This window comes from Leuresthes tenuis, unplaced genomic scaffold (assembly GCF_036924035.1).
Source record: "Leuresthes tenuis unplaced genomic scaffold, fLeuTen1.0.hap1 SCAF_4, whole genome shotgun sequence".
Classification (NCBI taxonomy): domain Eukaryota; kingdom Metazoa; phylum Chordata; class Actinopteri; order Atheriniformes; family Atherinopsidae; genus Leuresthes; species Leuresthes tenuis.
Genome location: NW_027325358.1, coordinates 10943011 through 10968890, shown reverse-complemented (window position 1 = coordinate 10968890; position 25880 = coordinate 10943011). Strand labels below are relative to the sequence as shown.

The 25880-nt window shown below is 36.9% G+C and overlaps 1 protein-coding gene across 1 annotated transcript in view; it reads left to right on the top strand.

The window, feature by feature from the left end:
- LOC140305622 (zeta-sarcoglycan) overlaps positions 1–25880 on the top strand; it is a 305078-nt gene that overhangs the window by 222257 nt on the left and 56941 nt on the right. The window contains exon 4 of the mRNA XM_072384569.1: positions 11444–11531. Coding sequence (XP_072240670.1) covers positions 11444–11531 — 88 coding nt within the window. The remainder of the gene's footprint in view (positions 1–11443; positions 11532–25880) is intronic.

Sequence of the window (25880 nt, the reverse complement as noted above, 5' to 3'; positions counted from 1 at the left end):
GACAGATACAAATGAGTGGGTGACTGAAGCTCTCCTCTCCCTGAGATGTTGGAGCTTGGCACAGCTAGAGAAAAGAAAACTGAATTATCATACCAAAGCAACAGGAAGCTTTTATGAGCATCAGGCTCTTAAGCTGATATTCAGGAAATTCAGCATCCCGACTGACAATATCCTGCTGAAGATTAAACTGAAAACTGGTAGCTTATGTTAGCAATCCTTCCATATGCACCAACACACAGATCTTCTAACTTGTGCTCTGACATCAGAGGCCAGAGAGGCTCTTGATATTAAAATGCAACCCTTCAAAGCCTACAAGGCACATGTTAATATTTGATTGAATTCTGCAACATTCCCTTGTGGCTGGTTTAGACATCAGATTTAATTATCAATACCCAAATGGTTCTTCAATGTGCATATGTGTTAATGCAAGAGAAATTGAGTCTGCATGCAGCGTCTAATTCTTAATCTGTTCCATAAGGCTTTTCAGTATACAAGAGATATAAGACCTCCAAAACAGAATTATATCTATACAAAAGAGGCTTGAAAAGAAGATTGAATTGATATGTAAAAAAGAATAGCTCAAAATTATATTTCTTAAAGGAGAGTAGTTGAGAGTAAAGGCTGCATTTTGTCATAAACAGTGTAAGAGGCAAGCATATTTGTTAAGAATGTCACAAGGCAACCAAAACACCTAAAGACAACTATTAAACCACTATAGAATATAGACTGAAAACATGAACCAAAAATAACTGACATAACGTGCACTTCTTATAAGAAGAGAGAAAAGAATTACCACGGTGAGAGAAACCTGACTGTTGACAGTCCAACAGTCAGCATTTACAAAGAGTCGTTGATGCATTTGATACATATTTATGTGTATGTAATCAATATTGTACAGAGATGCCTTGTGTGATGAAAAAACCCAGCACAGTTCCCAAAGAGGTACAGATACATAGACAGTGAAGGGTAGAAAGTGAGTAGCTTAGCAGAAGAAAGTAAGATTAAGGTAAAGGAGATCAAAGCAAGATGAAACAAGAATGTAAATAAGCAGAGGCTCATCAGTTGCCTGGATGGATGAAATTTCAAATTCAGCTGAAGAAAGGGCACCTAAAGTAGAAATCAATAAAAGGTAATAAAGGAAAATGCGATGACAGAAAAATGAAAAGAAGAAAGAAGTGTCACTTTGTATTGTATTTTTAGAATGTGGCAGCACAGAAAGGGACTAATACTAATACACACACACACACTAATGTGTGTGAGATTGTTCCACTGAATCCATCATTTCAGTATCCATCTCTACAGTGATATCTGGAGAACATGTATGGATTGCTGAATGAAGTGGAATATCAGATCCATCCATGATTAGGAAGGTTTAACTTCTTAGGCTACACTGAGGCAACAGAGATTATTTGCATCTGGACAACATTCAACATTTCGTTTCTCAGCATGTTTACGTGACAGAAGAAAAGAAGAAGAGATTTTTGTGTTCGTAAGACCAAAACAAGACTTTTGAAATGTATGTTAACATATTAGCGAGCCTGAACTCGTTCAAAATGAAATTTCTCAAAGCTAAACAAACACACCCAGATAATGAGGTCTGGTGCTGAATAAGTCCTGAATCTATACGCTCAGCTAGACTCAAATCGGCCTAGGTTCTCCACACTTGCTCCAACTTCTATCTTTTAATATTTGTTTGTGAAAAAAGTAAAGTGTAAGTCTATATTTATTCAGCCAAATTTCTAATGAAGGTGCTCTCAATCAAATACCACATTTTTTTCTTTTTTTTAATTTATAATTATTTCCAAGACACATGCCTTTCTTGCCAATTCTCATCTCTTATGTTCTGTGAGTGTTTTTTTGTATTTTCCATATATTTGTTTGTTTGTTTCACTATATACAAATGCAGACTAAGGACCTGCCCATAGATAATTTTAATCTCTTTCAAATCTTCACACTCAAAACCATCATCATGGGTGAATGATATCTGAGTCTGTACTTGCAGGTCTCTTGGTTGATGTCGTTTGATGTCAAACAGAAATTCACTGTGGTCTACCTTTTTCTTCTACATAATGATACAATGTATATTTCACATTCAAGATAATGAATGACCCAGGCGGTTTTATTTGTCTCCATGTGTTGAAATCATATCCTGTCCCTTTTTTTTATATATCTCCATTATCTCTCATCCCTTGCACCAGTCCCCTCTTGTTTCTCTCAGAATCTCCTCTCATCATTGTAAACCATCCCCACGTCTCATTTTAGGCAGTGTTTTGCAATCAAGGGAATTAACTTCATGTCTCTCATGTTCCATCCTTGTAAACCGTTCACAGTAATTATGAAGGTAGCTACTCAACTGGGGATTTCATCACATGGTTGAAAGCTCTGCGGAGAGGCCAACACCAGGGAATCCTTGTCACAGCAAAGAGACTCTAACAAACCAAAAGACATACTGAACTGTGAGAAAATGAGCCAAATTAGCTCAGAGTAGCTTTGATTAAAGCCTCCATTGGAAAACCAAATGCAGACACAAAGGTTGTCCCACTAAATAATGTTCAAAATAACATAAGGGAAGGGAATAAAACATGCAAGTAAGGCTGAGCTGGATACAAGTGAGGGGGAGGGGAAGAAGAATTAGACTGGATTCATGTTGGTATATTAAGCCTCTCAAAATTCCACACGTTGTTTCCATTGTGCATCAGCAACTGGTAGAAAAAAATGACATGGGTTCAAAGCCACATCTTTGTCAGAAGTGTAATGACCAAATATCTGCAACTGTACTGTTTCTGTGATGTAGATCAGAGACGGAACTGATAACTTTAAGGCAATGGATGAACAGCTACATTTTTGTGTCATATATTTCCCTGCAGTAATAACTGATCTAGATTAGTGCTGGAACCTGCAGCCCTTAGCCAGAAGCAGCTAGTAATGTAAGTGTTATTTGTATCTGGTATCTGTAATAGCTATCTGATCTATGTTGCTTTGATGGGATGGATTGTCCTGACTTTGGAGAAGTGATAAGGTTAATCAGAAAAGTCTGTATAGCTGTTAAAAAAAAGTTTTATGCACACACACCCATGGATTCCTCAGCAGTGAAAAATGATCTCTTATAAACCCCTATAGAATTGGTTTGAACAGAGACAGCAAGAAAAAGGATAAGAAGAGAGGGGGATGCCACAGCAGCATGGTAGGTGTAACAAACAGCATCAAATGGTAAATAGATTTTGAATTACAGTATCATTCCAAAGATTCCTATTTGGACCAAATAATAACTGTTAAAGCGTCAGTCATGTTAAGAGTGATGAGTAAATGAGTAAAACGCATTAAAGACAAGACAATACTCTGTTTGGATAGTAGTTGTCTTGAGTTGTTTCCAATGAAAAGTTTCAGGAGTGTGAAAGTCAGTAAATTGTGTGTTTTGTGTGTGCCACCACAGGTCACAGTGGCTGACCACGATCAATAATCTATTAGTTGCAAGACCCGTTCATGTGGGCAGGCATAAATACACTTAAACAAATAACATGCGCATGTATATATACATTCAGAGATGTCCAAGTGAACAAGGTCAAATCACCGAAGATGCGCATAAATGACATACGCATATTGTTCAAGGCAAAGGGCAGTGTCCTTCCAGATCTTATACACTCACACACAAACTTCTCCAGAGTTAACTTATTCTTCTTCTCAAGTATTTGTACCATGGGGGAGTATTTCACACCAAATGGAGCATTGCAGCTTTATCTGTTATGCTTGGCTCTCCACCTTGGTCCTCTCTACTTATCTTATCTCTTTTGCTCATCTCAACTGTGCCACAGCAAACAGGAAAAATATGTCTGGAATGTATTTGTCCATGCTGACATCACTGTGTTAAAATGAGGATTATAATTCTGTTTTTTCATACTTGTTACTGAATGACCTGTATGGATATGCAATGATGTTGCATGTGTAAGTGTTATGACCTTGACTGTGAGCGCATGTGCTCTGCAGACCAATGTGCACTACATATTATTTCAAAAGAATAAAAAGATAAGTTGTCCATGATAAAGACCACAGTCTGGGATTCATAAGCATCTAACCATTCCATTCCAAAGCTCTCTTTAGATACAGCACATACTCATTCCAAACACAACACATGGACACTGTTTACACCTCACATTAACATGTTATCTGATCAGACGTTGACAGCTTTAAATAAAGATGTAAACCCATTTTTACCCATTTATGCTTGAGGACACATTAAGATCAGATCACTCAGCCCACATTCAGAGTATTTGGAGAAGCTTTTTGTCATTAGCACTGAACAAATAACTGTGTGCTCATTTTTAAGATCATTATATGGAGATGGATTCCATAGCTAAAATGTTATGTGAAAAATCTGATGAATTTAATGTCAAGTCTTAGGTCTAAGGTATTGTTTGAAAAAAAACTGAAAATAATTAGGAAGAAACTCCAAGCGATTTACCACAAGACTTAATCAAAAATCTAATTTCATACATAAATGTATTTGTTTCAGAATCAGAAATCATTCAGATTCAGGGCAGAACAAGACAAATCAAATAATCTGGATGTAGCCACCTCCTGTATCAGCCAGCTGAGGCATCAATGACATACATAATCTGCAGTTTGTGAAGCAATTTTAAACGAAGCTCGTTTAACTTAAATCTCATGAGCCACTTCCACGCATGTGCTGGAGTCCGGAAATATTTTAGAGACGCTCCGGAGCAGTGGCAAGTGACAATGCAAATGTCTGCAACATGTGCTCTGGACCTCTTGTGGAGATTTTCCACCAGTCCCCTTTTTAATATCTGTGAGACATCAGTGGGAGAGACAATGCGAATGTGTGAATGTGTCAGCAAATACTATGGAGCATTTGAGGTGGCTGAGAAAGTGAGCATGCGTGTATGCTGCTTCCCACTCGATCCCAGCTATTGTGGATAAGTGTAGAGACATGCAGCACTCATATCAACACAAAAAGGAGCCTCCTGTGCTCTTTTCAGTGCTGTAAAGAAAACACAGACATTTACACAACATAATGTCCACATCACGTTCTGCTTCCTGTGGGCTCTGGACACCTGTTCTCCCACACCCTGTCCCCGGGAGAGCCCATCTCCTGCAGAGAGCCTCCTGCTGTGAAGTGCTTGTGTGAACAGCAACTGTGGAAAAAGTCTGGATCAAATTTCTCACACAGTCTCCTGAACATCTCTGGTGTTCATGTGTGAAAATGGCTTAGGAGTATTGGTATTTTTCCTTGCCCGGTGTGACAGAGTTTACTGGTCCCTGAAGCACTTTTCTGTACCTTATGATGAAGAAGCATGAAGTGGATGGCTGACATGACAGCTTCCGTATATGGATCTGTCTGTTAATCTATCTGTTAAACAAAATTCTGTGGTTTACCCTTGTCTGGCCTTAATCTCTATCCCCCCTTTCTCCTCTTAAGGATTTATCACTCTTGAGTTCCCCTCCTACCTCTACCACTTTATGTTGCCCTTTGTGTAACACAGTTTTCCTTGTAGCTTCTTTTGACTCCAAACACACAGACTCAACCCTTCCAGCTCTCTTTCTTTTTCTTTATATGTATACTTGTTTACACCTTTAAACCACTCTCGTACAAATCTATCTTATATTGTTGTTCTGGCATTGGCACTAACAAAGTGGGTTCTTTAATCCTCCAAAACACTATCAGAACAGCTATTTAAATATTTTTTAGTGTCTTGCTAAATAGCTGCATCAGAAAGCAACAGATTAATACAAAATTGATTTTTGATTATTGATTTGCAATATTTCAAAGAGTTTCAATTTGTTGCTCTTCCTAAGATGTCAAAAGAAAAAAAAAAGAAAATCCATGTGACGTATGTACTTGCTCTGTTATAAAATATTATTCTGCATTTTATTGTGGCAGTGTTGTGATTGAGTTATATTTCTGAGAATAATTGCAGCATTTCAGGAAGAGACCTGACCTCTTTCAAAATTAGCAATACTATACACAGAAATCGGCACACACTCATCTGACATGTCTTCGCTGCTTCAGTCTCATTCCAGCTGTCACCTTGAGATTTTAATGAAATTAGTTCATCTCAAAATCTGTTGTCTCAGGGCTTGCAAAGGACACTTATCACATGTTAAATATATGATTAGGCCCTTGACTGCACATAAAGACTCTTAAACATATTAAATCCAACTACCCAGCGAGTACTCTCTCGGGCAACATAGTTTATTTTCAGTTGTTATATGGCTGTGGGGATTGAAAACAACAAATTAGCAGCATACACCAACAAACACATCACTTATTTAACAGTCCTTGCTAATTAGCTAAATTAAAGTTGAAAGTGAAATGGAGGAGCCCCAAAGGCACTTAATCACACACTGTTTGATTGGTATTCTGTTTTAGCCTGCACAGTATACAATGTAGTTGACAATACCAATAAACTGAAACAACTTTCTCTGCCTTTTTCAAATCCTTTACTTGCTAACTCATGCAACACTCTTCTCCGTGGTATTTCCTTTCAAATTTTCACAGACAGAAGCACCGAATTTGATGACGTACGCTTACGTACAAAATTTGATTTTAATCTTCTCTCAAACGCCTTCTAGTATTGATTATTTTCTATCATTTGTCTTTCTTTGTTACATGCTTGTCTTTTATTGAACTGCTAAATTTGTCATGAAAAAAAAAATCTGACTTTAGGCAGAGAATCAGACTGGGAAGGTGGTGAAGTGGAGCCTTTCCGGGTAGTAAAGGAATGGAAATGGGGAACTGGAAGATTTTTTATCAAACTGACAGCTTTATGCATCTCTTTTTAGGCACATGTCCACAGCCATTTAGAGAGTCAGCTGATGAGAAAGGCAATCACTCAGATACAGTCAGTAGAGTTAAAAGCTGTTATTATGCTGATGGAAATTATGAATTAGGAAAAAATGTATGCAGCTGTCTGAGTGAGACAGACAGCTGCAGAAAGCAGAAAGTTGTTATTACAGTAATAACGATTTTTAAAAAAGAAAAAAAAAATCAATTGCATCACATGTGATCGTTGACTCTAGGGCAAAATTGTCCGACTTGGTCAAACTGTGACACACCCAATGAAACAGGAGAGCTGGGAACTGTTTTTAGGACCCATCTGCACCGCTGACTTGAGGCTGGAATGATGAGCTACCAGTCTGCAGCTTATTATTACCTGACTAATTACATTGGCTACCTCAGGCTGGCAGCCCTGTGCCAGTATTTATTATCAAAGCGAAATTAAACTATTAACTAAATTAATGATGCAGTAGTATATGTTGTGTCAGCTCACTAGAGGGACCATGATGCGTGTGTGCGATTTTATTATTTGTCAGTGCATATTTTGCATGATGATGGTATATTTATGAAAGAGAAAGCAAACACAAGAGCCACAGGGAAATGATGGATGGAAAGGACTATGGACTATGTGCACATGTTTTTCAATTTTTATAATTATATCGTACTGCCAAGCACATGGTGCACAAATAATTTTGTGATTTGCGCTTCTATATCCTACACAGGGACAAGGCCAGTGCCTGATTTAGTGATATGCATAACACACCGGCGTAGCAAGAATGGTCTGATTACTAAAATATTTCAATCAGACTGTCAAATGTGTTTTTTAAAGCGATTAAACTTAACTTTAGAATTTTGATTAATAATGAAATTATCCAAACAAAGAGTACCAGTTTAAACAAACAAACAAAAAAAATGATATATAAATAAAATGTTCTCATAGAACATACTAAATTATTTTTTTCAGCTGACCAATGATTGTATTAATTACCAAAATCATCGTCTCAATAGCTAGGAAAAGTGCTTTTGTGGAGAGTAAAGTTCCATTCAATTTTAGAGACATTGTAATGTTGTTAGTGTAGAATAACATTGAATTTGACAAGAAACACATTGTTCTGGTCCCAAAAATAAATCAAAGGAAACTTGACATATAAGACCACCATAAAGCGACAACAATTCAAAAGAAGTTCAATACAAATAAATACTTGACAAACCAAAAACCCATAAAGGAGAGGGTATCCCCAGCTAAAACAAACAAAAGTGAGAGCAAGCCACTAATCAGTCATACAGACGGCTGCTCCCCTCACCTGAAATCCAAAAACTAACTTCAAAGAGCCCAAAAGTACATTAAACACACCATGACACAGAGGCACATACAACATACATATAACATACATTTTCTGAAAAGACAAACGTGTAACAAAAGTACATTTGTTAGCCTAAAATATGTAGGATATGTCCTTTTTAACCTCTGCCCTGCTTTTTTACATGATACATTTCCTGTAAAAACAAAACTCATCTTTGTTACGTCGATTTGTGTTGTGTACTCATGACATCCATAATTTGGGGATATCAAAACTGATCGATGCCAGGTGTCTTACTGATGTCTCAAAAGATCCAGCTGACCTTACAGAAACCGAAGCCAAAGACTTCTCACAGGTCTATAGGCTGTAGGAGAAAACCAGAGCATCTGGGAACGTAAACCCCACACAAACTCAGGACATTCATGCTTTCAAGCGATACGCTAATCAGTGTATCACTACGCCATTGAATTTTTCAATACAGTGACTATGAGCTTTGATCCTTGTAAGGGTTTTATTTTTTATTGAACCATCACTAAATTTTGCAATGTTTTTTTTAATAGAAGATAAAACTTAATAAAGGTATTTATGAATAGCAATAGTTGGACTAAATATTTAGTCCTGGACTAAATACACACTATTGAAGTAGTGTGCATCATTAAATCTATCACCTTGTTCTCCACAGTTATGGTGATGACTGCACGGTTAAAATGATCCTACTACACCATGTGCAGGATGGATTTCTTTGAAGTATTTTGTTCCAGCATGATTGAACACAGCACGTTATTTTAATGAAAGGTGGCAGCCAAAGATAAAAGGAGCTATTTATTTGGAATCTATGATTACTGCTTATAGGCTTCAGATATACTGGACATCTTTCTCATCAAGATGGAAAAGCCATTATTGTTTTCGATGGCACTGTTTGGCTTCAATTAACATTTCTATACCGAAGATGAACACAACTGTTTAATTTGCAACAATTATTTAGAACCCTTATTTCAATGCATTTGCATATTATTGCTTAATCAAATATGACTTTGCATCTATAGTCGTGCTAATACATGTGAGTCCTGCATTAAGTGAATGTGATCAGGCTTGCAAATGCACACTGTCCATTGAGCTGGAAGGATTCGAAGCACATTATATCTGTCATACTTTACAAAGCACCCATTGCTTTAAACAAAATGGAAAAACAATACAGAAAAGCCTATCACACGCCCCGTTGAAAATGATTAATCCTACAAACATCCTTACGAAACAGAAGGGAGAAGGTTTGCACAATAAACTGTGTGGCGCTCTATACCTGGCAGTGAGTGAATGGTATGTGTCTGTGTTGGAAAACAGTGGCTGGATTGCATGTGAACCTGAACCTGAGCGCTCTTTAGAGTGACTTTAGACTTTAGAGTGAGTTTTTGCATCTAGAAATGTTAACGCCCTGTTTGTCTTATGTAATTTTTTTTTCCATATGTGTGTGTGTGTGTGAATATCTATTTAGTTTGTATTTGTATGTGTGTGTCCATGCTTGTATTTGTCCATCACGCTTGGAATGTGTTTGTTTGTGGCCACTGTCCCAGGAGTCTACTGGATGCTCCTAAATAGAGCACAGACAGGTGTGATATATTTGAAAATTTTTCTCCACTTGCATAAGCAGACTAGAAAATATCCATCCATAACAAATAGCTCCACAGCAGAGGAGAGAGGGCAAGTGAAGTGGATGGAGAAGGGGTGGAAAAGGATTTCTCCATTTCAACGGATCAACGACTTTCCAATTTTAACACAATTCTCATTTAGAATTCAGACGGGAATGCGGCAAGATATTAATTTGGGGAAATCAACAGAGAAATTGGGTCACCTGTGGGCTGTTAATTTCATGCAGACAAAACAAATAAGTAATTTAAGAGGAAGAAGGGAGAGAGAAGAAGACGAGAAGCATAAAGAGAAAATTATATAAGCACAAAGCGATAATGAAAAAGAAGAGGAGAAGTGATAAGTAGAGTGATGTATGCTGTCAAAACAAAGAGACAGATGACAGGGAAAGGTGGCTGTGAGAGGGACAGAAGGAGTGGGTTGTTAAATTGACTTTGGTCACTAATAAAAATGACAGAGACCGAGTTTGCATTCATGGCAACGCATATCCAATGAATGTAAACTAATGTCGGCAGTGTGAGGCTCAATCAGACTTTAAAGAGGAGAGCGGAGGTCAGGGTCACAGTTGCATTTAGTTCATTTAGGTTGAGAATGATTGCCTTTTTGTGTACAGATACACACAAACACACAATTTCACACAAGAAAACACTCTCGGCAGAATCTTGTTTTGAATAGATTATGCAAATTGGTCGCAAAGTATGTTGGGTTCACAGAATAGAAGGAGTCGAGCATGAACTGTGACAGTGACTGCAAGTTAAGACAGTCTTGGTTTTCGGGTTAATGGAGTATTGACTGAATTGATGATAGTGTGCAGAGTTAAAAGAGAAGACAGCAGAGAACTAACCGCACAGTTGTATGGAAAAGTTTGTTTGCCTCTGGTTAAATATTTGTGCAGAATCTTATCTCTAAAATGCCTAAAGTTTGAGATAAAAATTTAGATATTTGACCACTGGGATTGGCTCCAGCCCCCCCCGCGACCTGACAGTTGGATTAAGCAGGTATAGAAAATGGATGGATGGATTTAGATATTTTAAACAAGTTTGGTGGGTTTTTTGGTTTTTACAATTTTAGAGTGAAGAAAATGCAAGAACCATGCAAGCGATTTTATGATATCCAATTGTAAGATATGTGTGCTTATAAAACTACTTCAGAGACAGATGAAACAGCCCTATGATTGCCAAAGACCTTCGGAAAAGTTCCATGTGTTTTTACTGTTCCACTTGGCACCAACTGAAAGAGACATCAGGAAAATCCATACAACAAAAATCTGTTCAAGTTCAGTTCATGCAAAACCATGAGAATATTGACATTTCGCAGCCAGAATGAGAAAATTCTCCAAGCAAGAACTGAAAGACTTCTAGCTGGTTATTAATAACATGTACAAGTTATGATCCTTGCCAAAGGGAGTGCTGCTCATGCAGGGTCTGTGCCTGGTGCCCTTTCACTTTTTAGTTATTTTGAAACAATAGAATAAAATATAAACATTAAGGAAATTGTCATAATTGCAGCTATGCTCTTGGGAAACCATGGCATCTTATAGTTGGTTTGTTGTGCACAGTCACAGAAATGTTGATCTGGAGTGCACAAATGCATGTGTTGATAGAAAGTATAAGGCAATTTTATAGTCCATTATTTGTTTGTAACAGGAAAAATAAACAATTTGCCATTTGGTATTAACGTTTCTCCCTTTTCTCCCTCTCCATAGGACAGTCCACTGATTCTCCAGTCAGACAGAAACGTGACTGTCAATGCTCGGAATGATCAGGGTCAGCTGACTGGTCAGCTAATTGTCGGTAAGGCATGTGCACCATGCAAGGAAATGCCCTCACGTACTAGATAAGCAATACCATTTTCTTTTGAAACAACCTCCAAACCAAATAATTTCTGAGACATTTAGATATATGGCTTTCTTTGTACTTAAATTCCTAAATGCATTTCCCCTCTTTGTGATTACCAAGCTAAATGCGATCTGTTTTCATTAGTGTATCTCAGTGAGGCTGACAGCCCTGTTGTTTTCTTCACTAAATCATGTTTTTCGAGCTCTTATTTGATTAGTGAGAGCTCAGTGTCCAACAGAATACGTCTCTGAAAGGACATGTGATGTATTGGATGAGTTATTTTAGAGGGCTAAATAAACCTATTTCTAAATAAAATATTTCTAATATTTCTAAATAAAATTAGAAATATTAATAGAATGTTGTTTTATCACATATATTCAAATTTGCACGTTGGAATTAGTTGTGTAAAATAAGTGAATCCATTGTAAAAAAATATTAGTATTCAGGACTACCAAGTTATTTTTGTGTTATCATTGTTCAGCTAGCTAAATAAGAGGTTTTAATTGTTTTTTACAGTCACATAATCACAATCAAAGGTTCAAAATACGTCCAGACATATTCACTGAAATAAACTCAAATAGCAATAAATATAGTTATTATTATGATACAAATATTACACATATTGTAGCAGATAATCTCTGTAACTTAAAGTCCCACATATTCCTTTGAATCTTTGACATTCAGGAAATAGAGGAACGTGTAACATTTTATTTGTTCAGCCCTTTTCAACAACAAGGCGATAAAGCAATACACATACTGGAGGACAATATATGAATGTTTTCAAAAGTGCAGAAATATAATGCTTGTATGACAAGAATGAGTCAACATATGGTAATGCTGAGCTGTTACCCAGTGAAAAAGGTTATGCTGGAGGGATGTTTGCTGCTGAATTTGTTATCAGGAGCAAGAACATTTTCAGACCTAATTTTACTTATCAGATGGCAGCACAGATAATGCTGGTAAATAATGAATCCGGGTTGATGGTTGAGTCAGTAATTCACTCTTGTCATGATCTGCTGTCTGGGAAGAAAGCAAAGTGATTTGGATGTGTGCACAGGACAGCCCTATGAATGCTTATATATTGAAGGTGAATTCAGAGGATTCTCAGAACTCCACTAGGACCCTCAGCATTTATGAGATACTTTACCCTGTGATGCAATAGGATTCCAGCAAGATTTGTGAGATCAAATCCATGAATCTATCATGCTGGGCTCCAAACTGTACGTTTGTGACCAAAACAAAAAGGTTGAGACCAAACCAAGGCCTGTACTGTGAACAGATTTCAGGTATGAGTCAACAATGGCTGTTTCCTTTTACACACCAGCTTTCTATTTAATGCTTCATTGAATATTTCAGTGGAGGACTTAGCACATGGTTTTATGCTGAATCATGTGGTACATCAGATTAACAAGAGTACCTCTCCCTGTGGTTCCAGTGGGTGGACTGATCAGTCACACTGTTGTGATCAGGATCATATGAAATTTTCTGTGTTGGTGGTTCTCACCTGCAGTAGGTCTGACAGGTTCCCAACAGGGGCATCATCACATTGATTCAGCTGAAACCAGTGAGTTGACATATAGATAAAGGAAAAGTCATTTGCTGTGTTGTTCCTGTTACAGTATTAGTTTATAAAGTCTTTTGGAAGTGGTTTAAAGCTCCAAAGATATAGAACCTGAAGCATAACCAATTTTTGATTGAAGCTTTATTCTAAATGTCATGCTCTGTGACATTAACCTTTTTATGAGAGTCTTCTAAAATGAATCTTTTCTTCATTTTACTTATCTTTACTTTTTTACGCTATTGTGTTTTGGGTTCTCAGTGCATTTGCATGTCGTTCATTTGATGGCATTTGTTGTTCTCATGTAACTTTTGCTTAGATTTTGAAAAAGTGACTCCCCATATAAGGCTGGAATGATTTTCTTTTGACGAGATAGATCGCTCGTTCTACTGCCATGTTGATACACATCCCTTAATCTGAAGGTTTTGATTTCAGAAGGAGCACTGGAGGGAAGAACTGGGCTATCAAGTTTAAAAATGTACATGTTTCTCCCCAAAAATTAGTTGCTTCACCTCAGTTATATCTTAATTTACTTCTAAATTAATTGAATCAATTATTACTTATATTTTAATATTAATTTCTTATTGTGTGTTATGAGCTCTGACATGCAAACATGCAAAAATGATCAAGCACAGATCCCAGGTAGACAGAATAGTTTTCTGACATAAAAGGAACATCTTTCTTGCTTTTCTGGGACAGTGAAAGCCTTTGGTTTTGTAAATGGCCTATATTTTTTTGGGACAAAATCCTGCCAGAAACAGAAACAGTTTTTTTGTATTTTTAAGCATTTCCTTATGTATTAGTAAAAACTCTTGCAAATGTATGTGTAGGATAGAGAACGGATGGAGAAATTGATTGAAAAATTCACTTCCATTGACATTTTTTGACCGGAATAAAACAAAAAAGCCTTCTTGCATGGACTTTGTACTGTGTAAGTATTTTTAAGATGTTTCAGAGATAGGTCTTTGCCTGATAGCAACAAAAACCCTACAGGTGACATAAATTGTATTTTCTGGTCGAGGGCTCTATCAAAGGTCTGTGAATGCAGCACATAAGTAAATATTCATTTCCTAGCCAGACACATCTGGAGTCTTTACTCACACACTTTCACTCTCTGACACTGAAGTTTTGAAATCCCTGACAGCTCACCTCCTGCTGTTAAAACCCCCCGAAGCTGCTTCCCTCACCAAGAAAAGTACTTCAATTCTTGTGTGTGTATGAATGATTGTGCCTGCATGCCTATCTTGCATTCAGCAGAATCATTCTGTTCTGAAATTTGATGGCCAGACCGCTTACTGCTAGCAAAGCCTGTTATACTGCAACAGCATGACATAAAGAGTGCTGTGTGACCTGACTTGTTTGGTCAGATATATTCTTGCATTTAACTGAGCCATACACTGGCGACAAACATTTGAACTTGTACACGTGCAGAAAAAGAAACTACACACAAATTTTTGTTACACGCTTACATAGTCACAGACCAACATAGCAGCCATGACTATGACTTAAGATTCCTCAGACAATGAAGCATGGAAGTGAGAGCTCCATTAAGTACAACCTTTAACAAAATAAACACACTGAAAACCTCAGTGACTGGCATCACACAGGAATGAATGAAACTAAATGAAATGGGACAGGACATCTCCTTTAGTGTCACATGCAGGTGGTGGCAAGGAAGGAGGACCCAGGTGACCGAGAGCCAGGAGGCAAAAATGAAACTAAACTATTTATTTTTAAACAAAGGCTAGGCAAAGCTGGAAATACATAAAACTAAAACATGGAAAACAGAATCAAAACTCAGAATAACTAGAAGACTGACCAAAATAGAAGGAAGAAAGAAGGAGCTAGGAGCAGCACGACAGAGAGTAACGGTGAGGATTTGGCAAAGAGAGTTTAAATACAGAAGAAGGTGATTGGTGAATGAGTGCAGCTGAGGATAAGTGAACACTGGTGAGGGGAGTGGAGCTGATGACTGTACTGAAGAGAGACTGAGGGAACAAGTGAGGAAGGGACAGAACCCAAACAAGAAACAGAATGGAAAACATCAAAAAACATCAAAACAACACGGATCATGACATTTAGAGGAGATTCATCTGTCAGACATCAGAACTCTCATGTTCCCTTTATCTCTCCCTGTTCCACCTGTGCTGAGTCAGCTCCAGAATGAATGCAGACATGTAAAATTCAGATGTTCCCTCTAACCTTCACTATTCTCACAGAATCTCAGAAACCTTTAAAAAAGGCAGTTATTTCTCCTCACCAGACACTTGCTATATCAGAGGCAGAAAAGTTCCACCTCAGTAAGCCCCTTATTAGTATTCATTAATGAAACTCAACAGAGTAACACGTTTCTTTAGCTTGTACAAGAGACACAGGATCATCGCGATAAGTGGTACGGAAAGGTGAAATGCCCACAAACGTATGAATTAGTGCATTGACACAGAACAGCATGACACAGGAGCGCTGACACCTTTTAACATTGGACATTAAAATAAATTCTGTTTTGAGCTGTAGAGGACAACAGAAGGTAAAGTCTGACTCAGAGCTGTGTTAAAACCACAGGATCTGCAAAAAGAACAGACCACTGTCTAGATAACATCTTAAAGGTCAGAAAAGACACAAATATATTATCATTTAGCATCACTTGCTATGAATACACCACTAAAATATCAGCTGCATACAGAACTAATTTGCATCTTTTCGATCCATACAGTCATGATGAAAATTCCACATATTGGTACAGCACACACTCTGCCTTCCACTGAATTTTAAGTACATGCTGCAGAAAACACTCACAACTTCTTCACCGTCACCTTGTGTCCTACTGAGGGCTCATCTCAGAGAGAAAAGTTCTGAGTGCATGTGTTGGCCTTGGGCCTCTCATCTCAGTTTTATTGCCCTCCTTCTTTCATCCCTTCACCCCCTCTCTTCTTCTGTGTTGCTGTCAGCTCGTTAAAATGAGTGAGAACCTGTCATCTTTGTCTTCTGAATGGCCGACCATAAAGATGATGAGTGAAGTTAGAGTTTTTAAGCCATAGCCTTTCACCCGCCTAGGTGATGACGTTTCAGCATTAAAGGCAGTGAAATGGTATCTAAATGGTTTTTCTCTGCCTGAAATGGTATGCTGTGTAACAGGAGTGGAGATATGATTATTATTTTGTATTTAATCAGTAAAAGGACCAAGAAAACAAAGAATCAAGAAAAGAACAAAATTGTGCTAATGTAAATTATTTGTATAGATTTGTTGCACAGACACAAATTAGCCCAAAGAGGATGGATACTGGTAATGGTATTGCCCCCACAAATGTTTAGATTTAATCACAAATTCCTCATGGAAGAGCATCATCTCTGCCCCACTTCCTTGCTTAAATGTCTTAAATCTTAAGATTTATTTATAATCTTACGCCTTTCTGAATCATAACTTTAAGAGCTTGAATTTACAAGGATTGAAGCTTACAAGATCTTAAATACTTGTCTGTATATTGCTTTCCACTTTGTTACAGAGTTATTTGTTCTGTCACTAACTGTCAGTTATAGGCAGAGCAACAGTGACCTGAAGGGAGCATGAAACAGCGAGCTAAAGCTTCAGTGAAGCTGCGATGACATTTTTAACCAGCAAACACTCAGCGACAAATAAGAAGTTGTTTTGTATGCTTTCGACAATTGATTCAAAAAGAGATTTTGGGAAGTGTTTTATTCAAGTTGCTATCTTGTGTCATTGTTGAAAAAATTCTATCTTCTGTCATTAGTGTGTGAGCACATAGATGATAAAAGATCATCTGGATGGTGCGGTAACCTTCATGCTTTGCATTGTCAATGCCAGAATGCTTTTAAGTGTGTTAAAAGGAAGTGCAATGTTACACAGTCATAACAGCTTATTCTTAAGCTTATTTTGTTTTGCAGGCCTGAAATTCCAAATTGGATATATATTAGTATGTTAAATAAATATTAAGGGGGTTTGAATTGTCTGCATGAAGTAAAAGTCAAAGAAAATTTTTGCATTTTTTTTCATACCATCTCAACTTCCTCTGATTTGTATACTGTTGCAATCTTTTACTCATACTTTCCATTGACCCCATTTTCTGTTAAACAAGTACATCGTCTGCTGACTTTCTTACCTTCTCCTAAACTCAGGCCAACATTTATCACTTCATTATCTTTACCTCCTCACAGTAATTATGTTGTCCTTTATCTAAGTAGAATCACCCATTTCATCCCTCTGGCATTTGGCTGATTTAGCTAAAGAAAAAAAAAGAAAAAGTGTTTTATCACAGAAACGAGATTAAGGGAGTGAAAAGCAAAGTCCACAAAGAATAGCTACTGTTAATAGTGGCTGATTTAAAGTGGGACAGATTTTCCAATATAAAGTCAAATTTGTTCATCTGCTGTACTTAAGAATCTTCATTTCCTGGGGTATGGATGTAGAAATGTAAAAATATGGGAGATTTAAATATAATTTGTTTTCCTTCATTCACACAAACATGGCGTTGCTGTAGCAGTTAAACAGCTGAATGTCAGCTAAAATTGGTTTCTGATTAGTGTTCGTGTGAGAACTTGCGAAGCCAAATTAAATTTTTTCCATTACACGCAGTGTAATTATAAATCTACATTTCTTCAAATCCCCCTCTGAGAAACAAATGATGTACATAACAGTCATATTTAACTGTGATCATATTTTAAGCTGATATCAGATCTCCCTGGCTTAGAGAAACACAGCGATACTACGTAGTATGATTCTACATGTCTCTCCCTCATCCAACTTGCAAAGTTCAGACATATCTCTCACATTTTATGTTGCAGCTTGAATATCAAATCAATGGTTATAATGAGGCACTTAAAAATACATGAAGCTGTGCATTAACAAACTTGAATGCACTTAGGGGGCCATTGCAGACTCAATAAAGGCATAGATTTGCTGGGATTGTTGTCATTGATCCTTTTCATGGCACTTTAATTGCACATGGCTAATTGTCTACATATAGTTTGGCCCATATTATGGAAAATGCTGTTTTTATTACTTGCTCATATGTGTAGACATACGTTGCTCTAAGGAGGAGATTAAATGGACCATGCAAAGTCATTCTTCTGCACCAGAGAGCAACTGGCGTCATGTTGTTTGCTTGTGGTTGGACACTAATGAAATGACAGATGTATGGTAATATTACTATGAGATCACTCTCCTCCCCCCCAGAGTTACAGGCATCCTTAATAAAGAATGTCTTTCATAGGTTGGGAACTTATGATTACATTAAGGAAGAGCAATTTTTGTAATTTGATAAAAGTGTTTAATGATAAAATCACTTTCAACTGTTAAACAAGTGCCCATCACCAGTGTTGATCTAAATATATCTCTCAGACTCTTGATTGTCTCTCTTTCTGTTGTCTCAATCTGTTCTAATGCAACGAAAATAGAAGGTTAAGCCCTTGGACAAAACTATGACATCTTGATATCTTCAAGCTTTTTTCTTTCTTCAGACATTGTCCAAGTGGCTCTAAGTCAGAGTTCTAGTAATCTGCATGTTAGAGTTTGTGGTGGTGCTTTGTTGGATGGCGTTATAACACAAGGTTCACATAGCTCATGCTTTGTCGCTGCATCGCATCATGGGGGCTGTATTATGTTTTACCTGATAAACCTAGCAATCTTGAATAGGAGATATACAATCCAACTATACAACTATAATAAAGGCCTTTTTTATTAGATATTGAATAAAGCTGTATATATTAGAAATATACTTCAGAAATATGCAGCTGGGTGACACAAACCATAGTAGAGCAGTGTTGCCCATGTGTCTGAAATTATACATAATCTGCCACAAGGTCAGACAGATGATGCAATATTGCTCTGAGCTTGTTTGTAAACTCAGTATTTGTAACAAAACGGTAAATTTGCATTTTAGATAACAGAGTAGAATGTTCAAGCTCCCCTTTACATTGGCATTCAAATTTTTGATCACCACTACACTCCTTAAGGCACGATTGCCATGTAATGTTTACTGACACCAAGCTGGCTCTGTTTTCTTTTGGATTTTCAAGAAGTCCAAACAGCAGAATATGTTAATGTTTACAAATCTTTTCATTTGCAAGTTTCACAAACATTCATGTTCTGTGCTAAGTTTTGTGAGACATTTATGTTGTGTTTAAAAAACTAAAAGTAGAAATAACCCGTTACGTGGACACTACACTGCCGATAAGCAAGTACATTAAGATGGCAACCAGACATTTTCCTGCTGATGTAAAAGGTCAGTTAATGAAATGTATCAGTTAAGGCTCACTAAGTCATATTTGAATACAAGATTATTATCTCATGCTGCTTCACTTTGAAGTGACTCCGGGATATTAATGTAATTATGTTCACAGACGCATGTAAGTCTCTAAAACAGCCGTAAAGATCTGATAAATGAGTCTCTCAACTTTTCACAAAATATACATGAAATATTTTTTATACTATTTTATGTACTGTATGTGATTAAGAAACCTTTTGAGGCTCTCTTTTATTTCTGCATATTTATGTTATTATAGCATGGAATATACAGGTAAAACAAGAAAAGTACTTGGTTTTAAGAGTCTGAGAGCCTCACAACAACAATGGCATGTTGGTCCATTTTGAAAAGTTGCTTAGAAAGTATTAACATACTGTATCAACAAAAGCTGCCAGGGCAAAGATCTTAGCAAGCGGTTGCACAGCAGCAACAGAGCATCGTTACTGTTCATATGTGGTGATTTTTCCGACCACCTGATGAATTTAACTCTTTTCTTTAAGGCTGATTTTGTTCTCTACCATTTTCTAAGATGATAGCTCACTCTTAAGATGCTAGATGCTTTGGAGTGTTCGCCAGCCAGTCTATGCCTTTGACTACTGTTTTATTGTACAGAGCTTTTATTGAAAGCAGCGTGCCAGTTTCACCAGATATCCATGACCTACACCTAAAAAACACGTTGAGTACTTATGTTAACATGACAAAATTTGTCTAAAGGATGGAAGTAAAAAAAAACAAAACAGTAAGCCAAACAAACAAGTTAAAATGCAAGTTAAAAGATGCACTTTGTAACACATGACTATCAACAATGCTCAATAGTATGAATTGGGGAAAAATATCTTTGTTTATTCAAGTTTCTGCCTTTTACAGCCTTGTACATCATTGTTTAAGTGTCAGTATTTCATAAGTTTGTAGTGAGACCGGGCCGCCTTTGTTCAGAAACTCTTAGTGGACACCTGTTCATAGTTTGCAGAAAGGTAACATTTTATTCTGGCAACTGAGCTGTAATCCCTGATGTGCACTGTTACAGCAAGTATCAAATGTATTTGACTGATGCAAGCTGTTGTTTTTAAAACACTAGACACTGCAAAGAAAAAAAAAGGTCAGTGCTCTCTCTTCTTGTATGTGTGTTTAAGTAGTTCCCAGACCATATCTGGTTTTTACATACACATGCTAAATCAAAAGTAGTATGCAAGCACAGTGACAGCATTCACTCAGATGGTAAAACTAGAAAATAAGTGTTCAAATTATTCCTGAGAATGCACAAGATTAGACTGATTTGACTCATGACAAAAATTAAAAATATATCCATAAAGAATCAGCTGTTTTTCAGCTGATAGAGTAAAGATTTTCTTTTTTCCTCTGAGCGTGTGCCACAAGCTGCAAAATCAGTAATTGAAGTAAAGCGGACTGCAGCTTTTTGCTGTGTTTGTAGCTTTCAATTATACAGATATATATATATAGAAACACATTTGTGTGTCTCTTCATCAGCCATTCCAGCATTTCATCTTTCCTGCATCCCACAACACTGACACCAGAGCTGGTGTTGATTAATGTGGATAACAAATGGCACTCATTTATCTCTCACTCTGTCTCTTTCTCTCCTCCCTTACTATATTAATGACTATAATCAACGCTAAATAAACCATTTCTGTCCCTAAGTGCACAAATCTCAAACTCCCACCTGTGGCAACCTCAAAAGTTTAATTAAAATGTGCTTGGCAGTGCAGTTTCTCCCACTTCCCCCCGTATTCCCCCTGTGCTTTTTCTTTTACATGTTGTTCCTTATTTGTCATCATCTGTTTATTTTAGGATGAAAATGTTTTAGGGGGCTAAAGATATGTTGCCAAGAGGAGGCCTTCTTGTCTCTTTGACTGGTAGCAATACTTCAAATGATGTTGAGACTATGTTGTTTCCTATGATTGCATCACAGACATACTGTCTGCTCTTTAGTCGAAAGGGTAAAAGATAAATAGTTGTTTTTTCTTTGCTCCCTTCTCTTCTTCTTGAAAAGTATTACACTGGTTTACTTAGAACACCATCCAGTTAATGCAGCACCAAGGCATAACATGCATTTTGTTTAAACTTTAGCTTTAATATTGATAACTCAAGTTTTTTCTTGAGTCCAGAGAATTTAAGAAAAAGAGAGAAGGAAAACGTCTTTAATTTTGAATTTCAACAAATTTATTAAAAATAGAATGTCCAATTAAATAAAAATTAGGTGAGACTCCTTTCCATTTTAATGGAGCAAAAAGCAGATATATTTTGGCATTTTCCAAGTGTCATGAAGTGAAAATGTAATCCACTCTGAAAATGTACTCTAAGCTGAAAAACACTAACATTCAATCAGATGGGACCAAAGAAAATGCCAGCGAAGACAGGACTGCAGTATGGCTAATCAGCTATTAGCTGGTGTATAAAATGGGTCCCAGAGAGATGCATGGCAAACACCAACATGTACAGAAAAGGCTTCTTCAACAGATGGTTACTTGGTGCACATCCACTACTTGGCTTATGTACAGTGTTCAACTTGTTTGATTAGAAGGAAAAAAGAGGAAGAGAAGGATTGCACTGCCCCTCTCAGCAGCTCTGAGACTGGTGACCACTTTCAGAGGGTATCAGTCAGGTTAGATCAAATAAGTATGGTGGATGGAAGACATGCTATGCAGACATGAGCTCAATTAAGAGCTGAGTAATTCAGCAGCATTATTAACCTCTGGTCATGGTGAGGAAAATGAGCCAAGATGAGGTAGAGCTCATTTTCTTTTCCTTTTTTTTCACGACTATTATGACTATACAATTCAAGGATCTCTTTCTATCTTTTAAACTGCATTTATCATTGCTTTTTCATTATTCTATTAAATATAACGCATAGATATACACACATACAGTGGTTTCCAACTACTATTCTTGTGGTCAACAAGAACGATAGTTTATTTGTATGAACACATACAAGTTGGATGAGCACAGGAACATTGCCAATGTGAAACTTAAACAAATAGCAAAGATGTTGACTCTTTAAACTTACATAATGGATTCTATGTCAGGAAACAATTTAGTCTTTAAAAGGAGTTTGTGTCAAAGAGGCTCAAAGAGCTGTTATGAAAGCCCCCACTGTGATTATGAGTGCACTCACCCTGTAGTTAACCACTGTGGGGTGACGTCCTTTGATTAAATGTAATAGAATTAGATTTTTTAAACACTAGATTTTATAGATAATGACTTTAATAGCCATTTGTGACAGCTATTAATATAAATACCTGACAAAGACTGTCAGTACATATTTTAACTCTGTGGGGTTAAGAGCATAATGTTTTTGACTACTTTTGATTTCACCTTTATATTTAACCTTAAAAACTGTTTACCGTGCCTTGTTTGGTGTTATTTTTTTTCAGCACAACTGAAATGTTTTATCGGCACATGTATGACTTTACAGTATTTTTCTTTTTCATTTTGACATACTGTATTAACACATTGGACCTAAAATCATACAAAAAAACCCCATAAAATCCGAGTAAGAAAAAGTTGTGAAAAAAAAGATCTTTTTACTGTGAAAACCACAGCGAGCATTTTCCTTAGAATAGACCGTTTTTACCATTTCTTCCTGCATCGAATGTGACAACAGTATTCAGGAGAAAGCATGGCATGAATTATTTACCATAAGTCTGGCTTTACTTGGCCTTGGCCTATTAACAGTGTCTTGCTGCTAGCTCATCTTAAATCGGTCACATGATTTGGATACGCCAGCGCTGTCTTAGACTCCAGAGGGTTTTAATATCACATGTCATCTAAATCAGCATTTGTCACACACACATCCATCTTTTGAAGAGTTATTAGAAATAATAATATGTTTTCCGAGAACTCAATATTTTAGAGAAATCCTTTTGAGTCAGCTGATGTGACTCCAGTTGTAGAAAGTAACTTTTATCCATGTTGGGCTCTAGACTGTGAATGGGCCAAGGGCGGAGACACCATGTTGTACTCCAATCCATAAAAAGTGAAAAGTAATTTAGCAAATAGCAAAAGCAGCCAAGTATTAGATACTTTCAGAAAAAAAAGGTATTCATAAAATCTGCATTTAAACAGCAGATGGGCACTAAAGTTTGACTTACATAACCTCATTTTTTAGTTAAAAGCCTTAATGCTGCATTTAGCATATTGCCAGAATTTTAACCTAAGGAAAACTGGAGAGTGACTTAAATGAGACAGAAAATGTTTGACTTTCTCTACATAGCCAAAGGACAAGACCAGCCTAAATTTAGATGTGTTTCATAGCTCAAGAGTGTATTAGTATTCACACATGCAAATATGCATGGCTGTAGATGCGAGCTTACGGTATAAGCAAGACCAAAGACACATCTGGAGGAGAAATATTTACATGAATGTCACATACTGTTTAAGCAACTCCCATGATCTCTAATCTCCAGGAATGTAAGTGAAAGATAGTGAGAGCCAGAGAACTGAAGGTGTAGGGAGGCATAATGACAAAATGCACTGAAGCTAATTTTAATTAAAATTTCATCTTGACCTGTTTGGAAAAATCAACCATGCATGAAGTGTTTACTTGGCTTAGCCACACTCCTCATTGTACCTACCCCTCAATCCTTTTACAGTGTCTTCTTCCATCATGTCCCCTCATTGCTAGAAGCCTTAATTTAAAGCCTTGAATTAAACTCAGCGAGAGCATACCCACTCACTTTTATTATGCTTTAATGTGCAGTAGTAAAAGTTACTTTGGCACTTCTTTAATAGGCAATTCGTTAATTGCAGAATATAAATTGGAAATCCTGTTTAAGTTAGAATTTTAACGGAATTCCAAGTTTTTGCCACATCAGGACTTCAGTTGAAAGAAAGCATGGCTAAATTGAAAATTTTATGAAATAAACCTACAAATGCACAAGCAACTATCAGAGAAACAACAAGTACTTACATCCATAAAATCAAAGGCTTTAATTGTTCATTTTCTTAAATACATATTGTAGCATGTTTAGTTCTCCTTCAAACAGGCCTGATATACGTTATAGTACATCAAAGCAAGATCCAACAGCTCCTTTTAAACTTCCAGGTTATGAACAATAGTACTAATAATACCGCACTTTACTAAGTCACTGTTTTCACCTCCAACCATGTCATTATGACACTTTTTCCATTTCTTAGTTGTGTTTAGTTAATAAAAGTAGTGTAAAGTATGTGCTTGGATTTAAAAAAGTTCAGGTAAGGGGCAACATACACTCTTTATATAACACCACACCACATCATTCCTTGCACTTCTACTGAGCATGAGCTTGTAAAACATGATAAATAATTACACATTTACTTTAAAGCCAGCATACATAGTACAATTTATATCAACTTCATTCTAAGATATGTTTCTTGCTACTTAAATTCAATAATCTCTCTCCTTGAAGGTCTTTTTAGATCTCTTGTGAAGAAGTATAAATTTCACATATATTAATCCTGTATATACCAGCTAGTTGCTCACTTTGTCTGCCTCTCGGTGATAAGAAAAAATAGCCTTCTTTTGAACTGACATTGATGAGATACAGATGGTGAGACCACTGAAGTTGTGTTCCTCAAATCCAACTATAAAGCCCTGAAGCACTGCAGACAACTGCAGCCAGGTGAACACATTAAGCAGGTTTATCATTACAGCCAACTATTTCACGTGTTCTTCGAACCCACTGTTAGTAGAAAACTCTTGATCTCTGCAGCTTTAAATAAACACCCTTCAAATTACATAGGCTAGATAGATATTTGTGTTGTGCACTGAGATGAAATCTGATATAACAGACATATCTTTTATTCTAATTTCAGATACAGTCGTATTGTCTAGCTTGATTCATACAGTGGCATACAATCATGATATAACCAAGGCCACCCCTGTTGCACTGAAATGTAGCAAGGAACTACATTTGTTCAGCAGACTGAGGCTCATGTCAAATATCCAGATATGATTCAGAACCTCACTCATATGCAGTGTGCTGTACTGTGATATTTTTTTCACACCATTCCATCCTCCAGCACCTCACCTCATCAGTGAGGTATTCCTGAAGCATCATTATTGCTGGAGGATCCTGCAGAGGGAGGCACTTGTGAATACAGAGGAAATCCTGTCAGGAAGTGATTATTTAAATGAGTGTATCAGTTATTATGTCTACTTAACGAGGAGTCCTACTGTTATTGGTGGCAGCAGAATTACTTAAGTGTGATCAGTGGAAGAGACAATTCTGGGAGGCAATTAATTGTCCAAAAGCACTAAATTTACACAGAATTAACATTAGCCACCCGCAGGTCACTAAGCTGAACAAATAAGGAAAGAGTCATTTCTGGACAGAGCCTTTCTTTGTGTTTTGGGCTACCAGATCATCTCTCAGTTACTGCCGGTCACTGACTGAAACATGTGGACATTGTGGGAAAACAAAAATGCAACATATTTACATAAACTTAGATTAAGGTTTTCTTTATAACTATTGATATGTGGCTTTACAG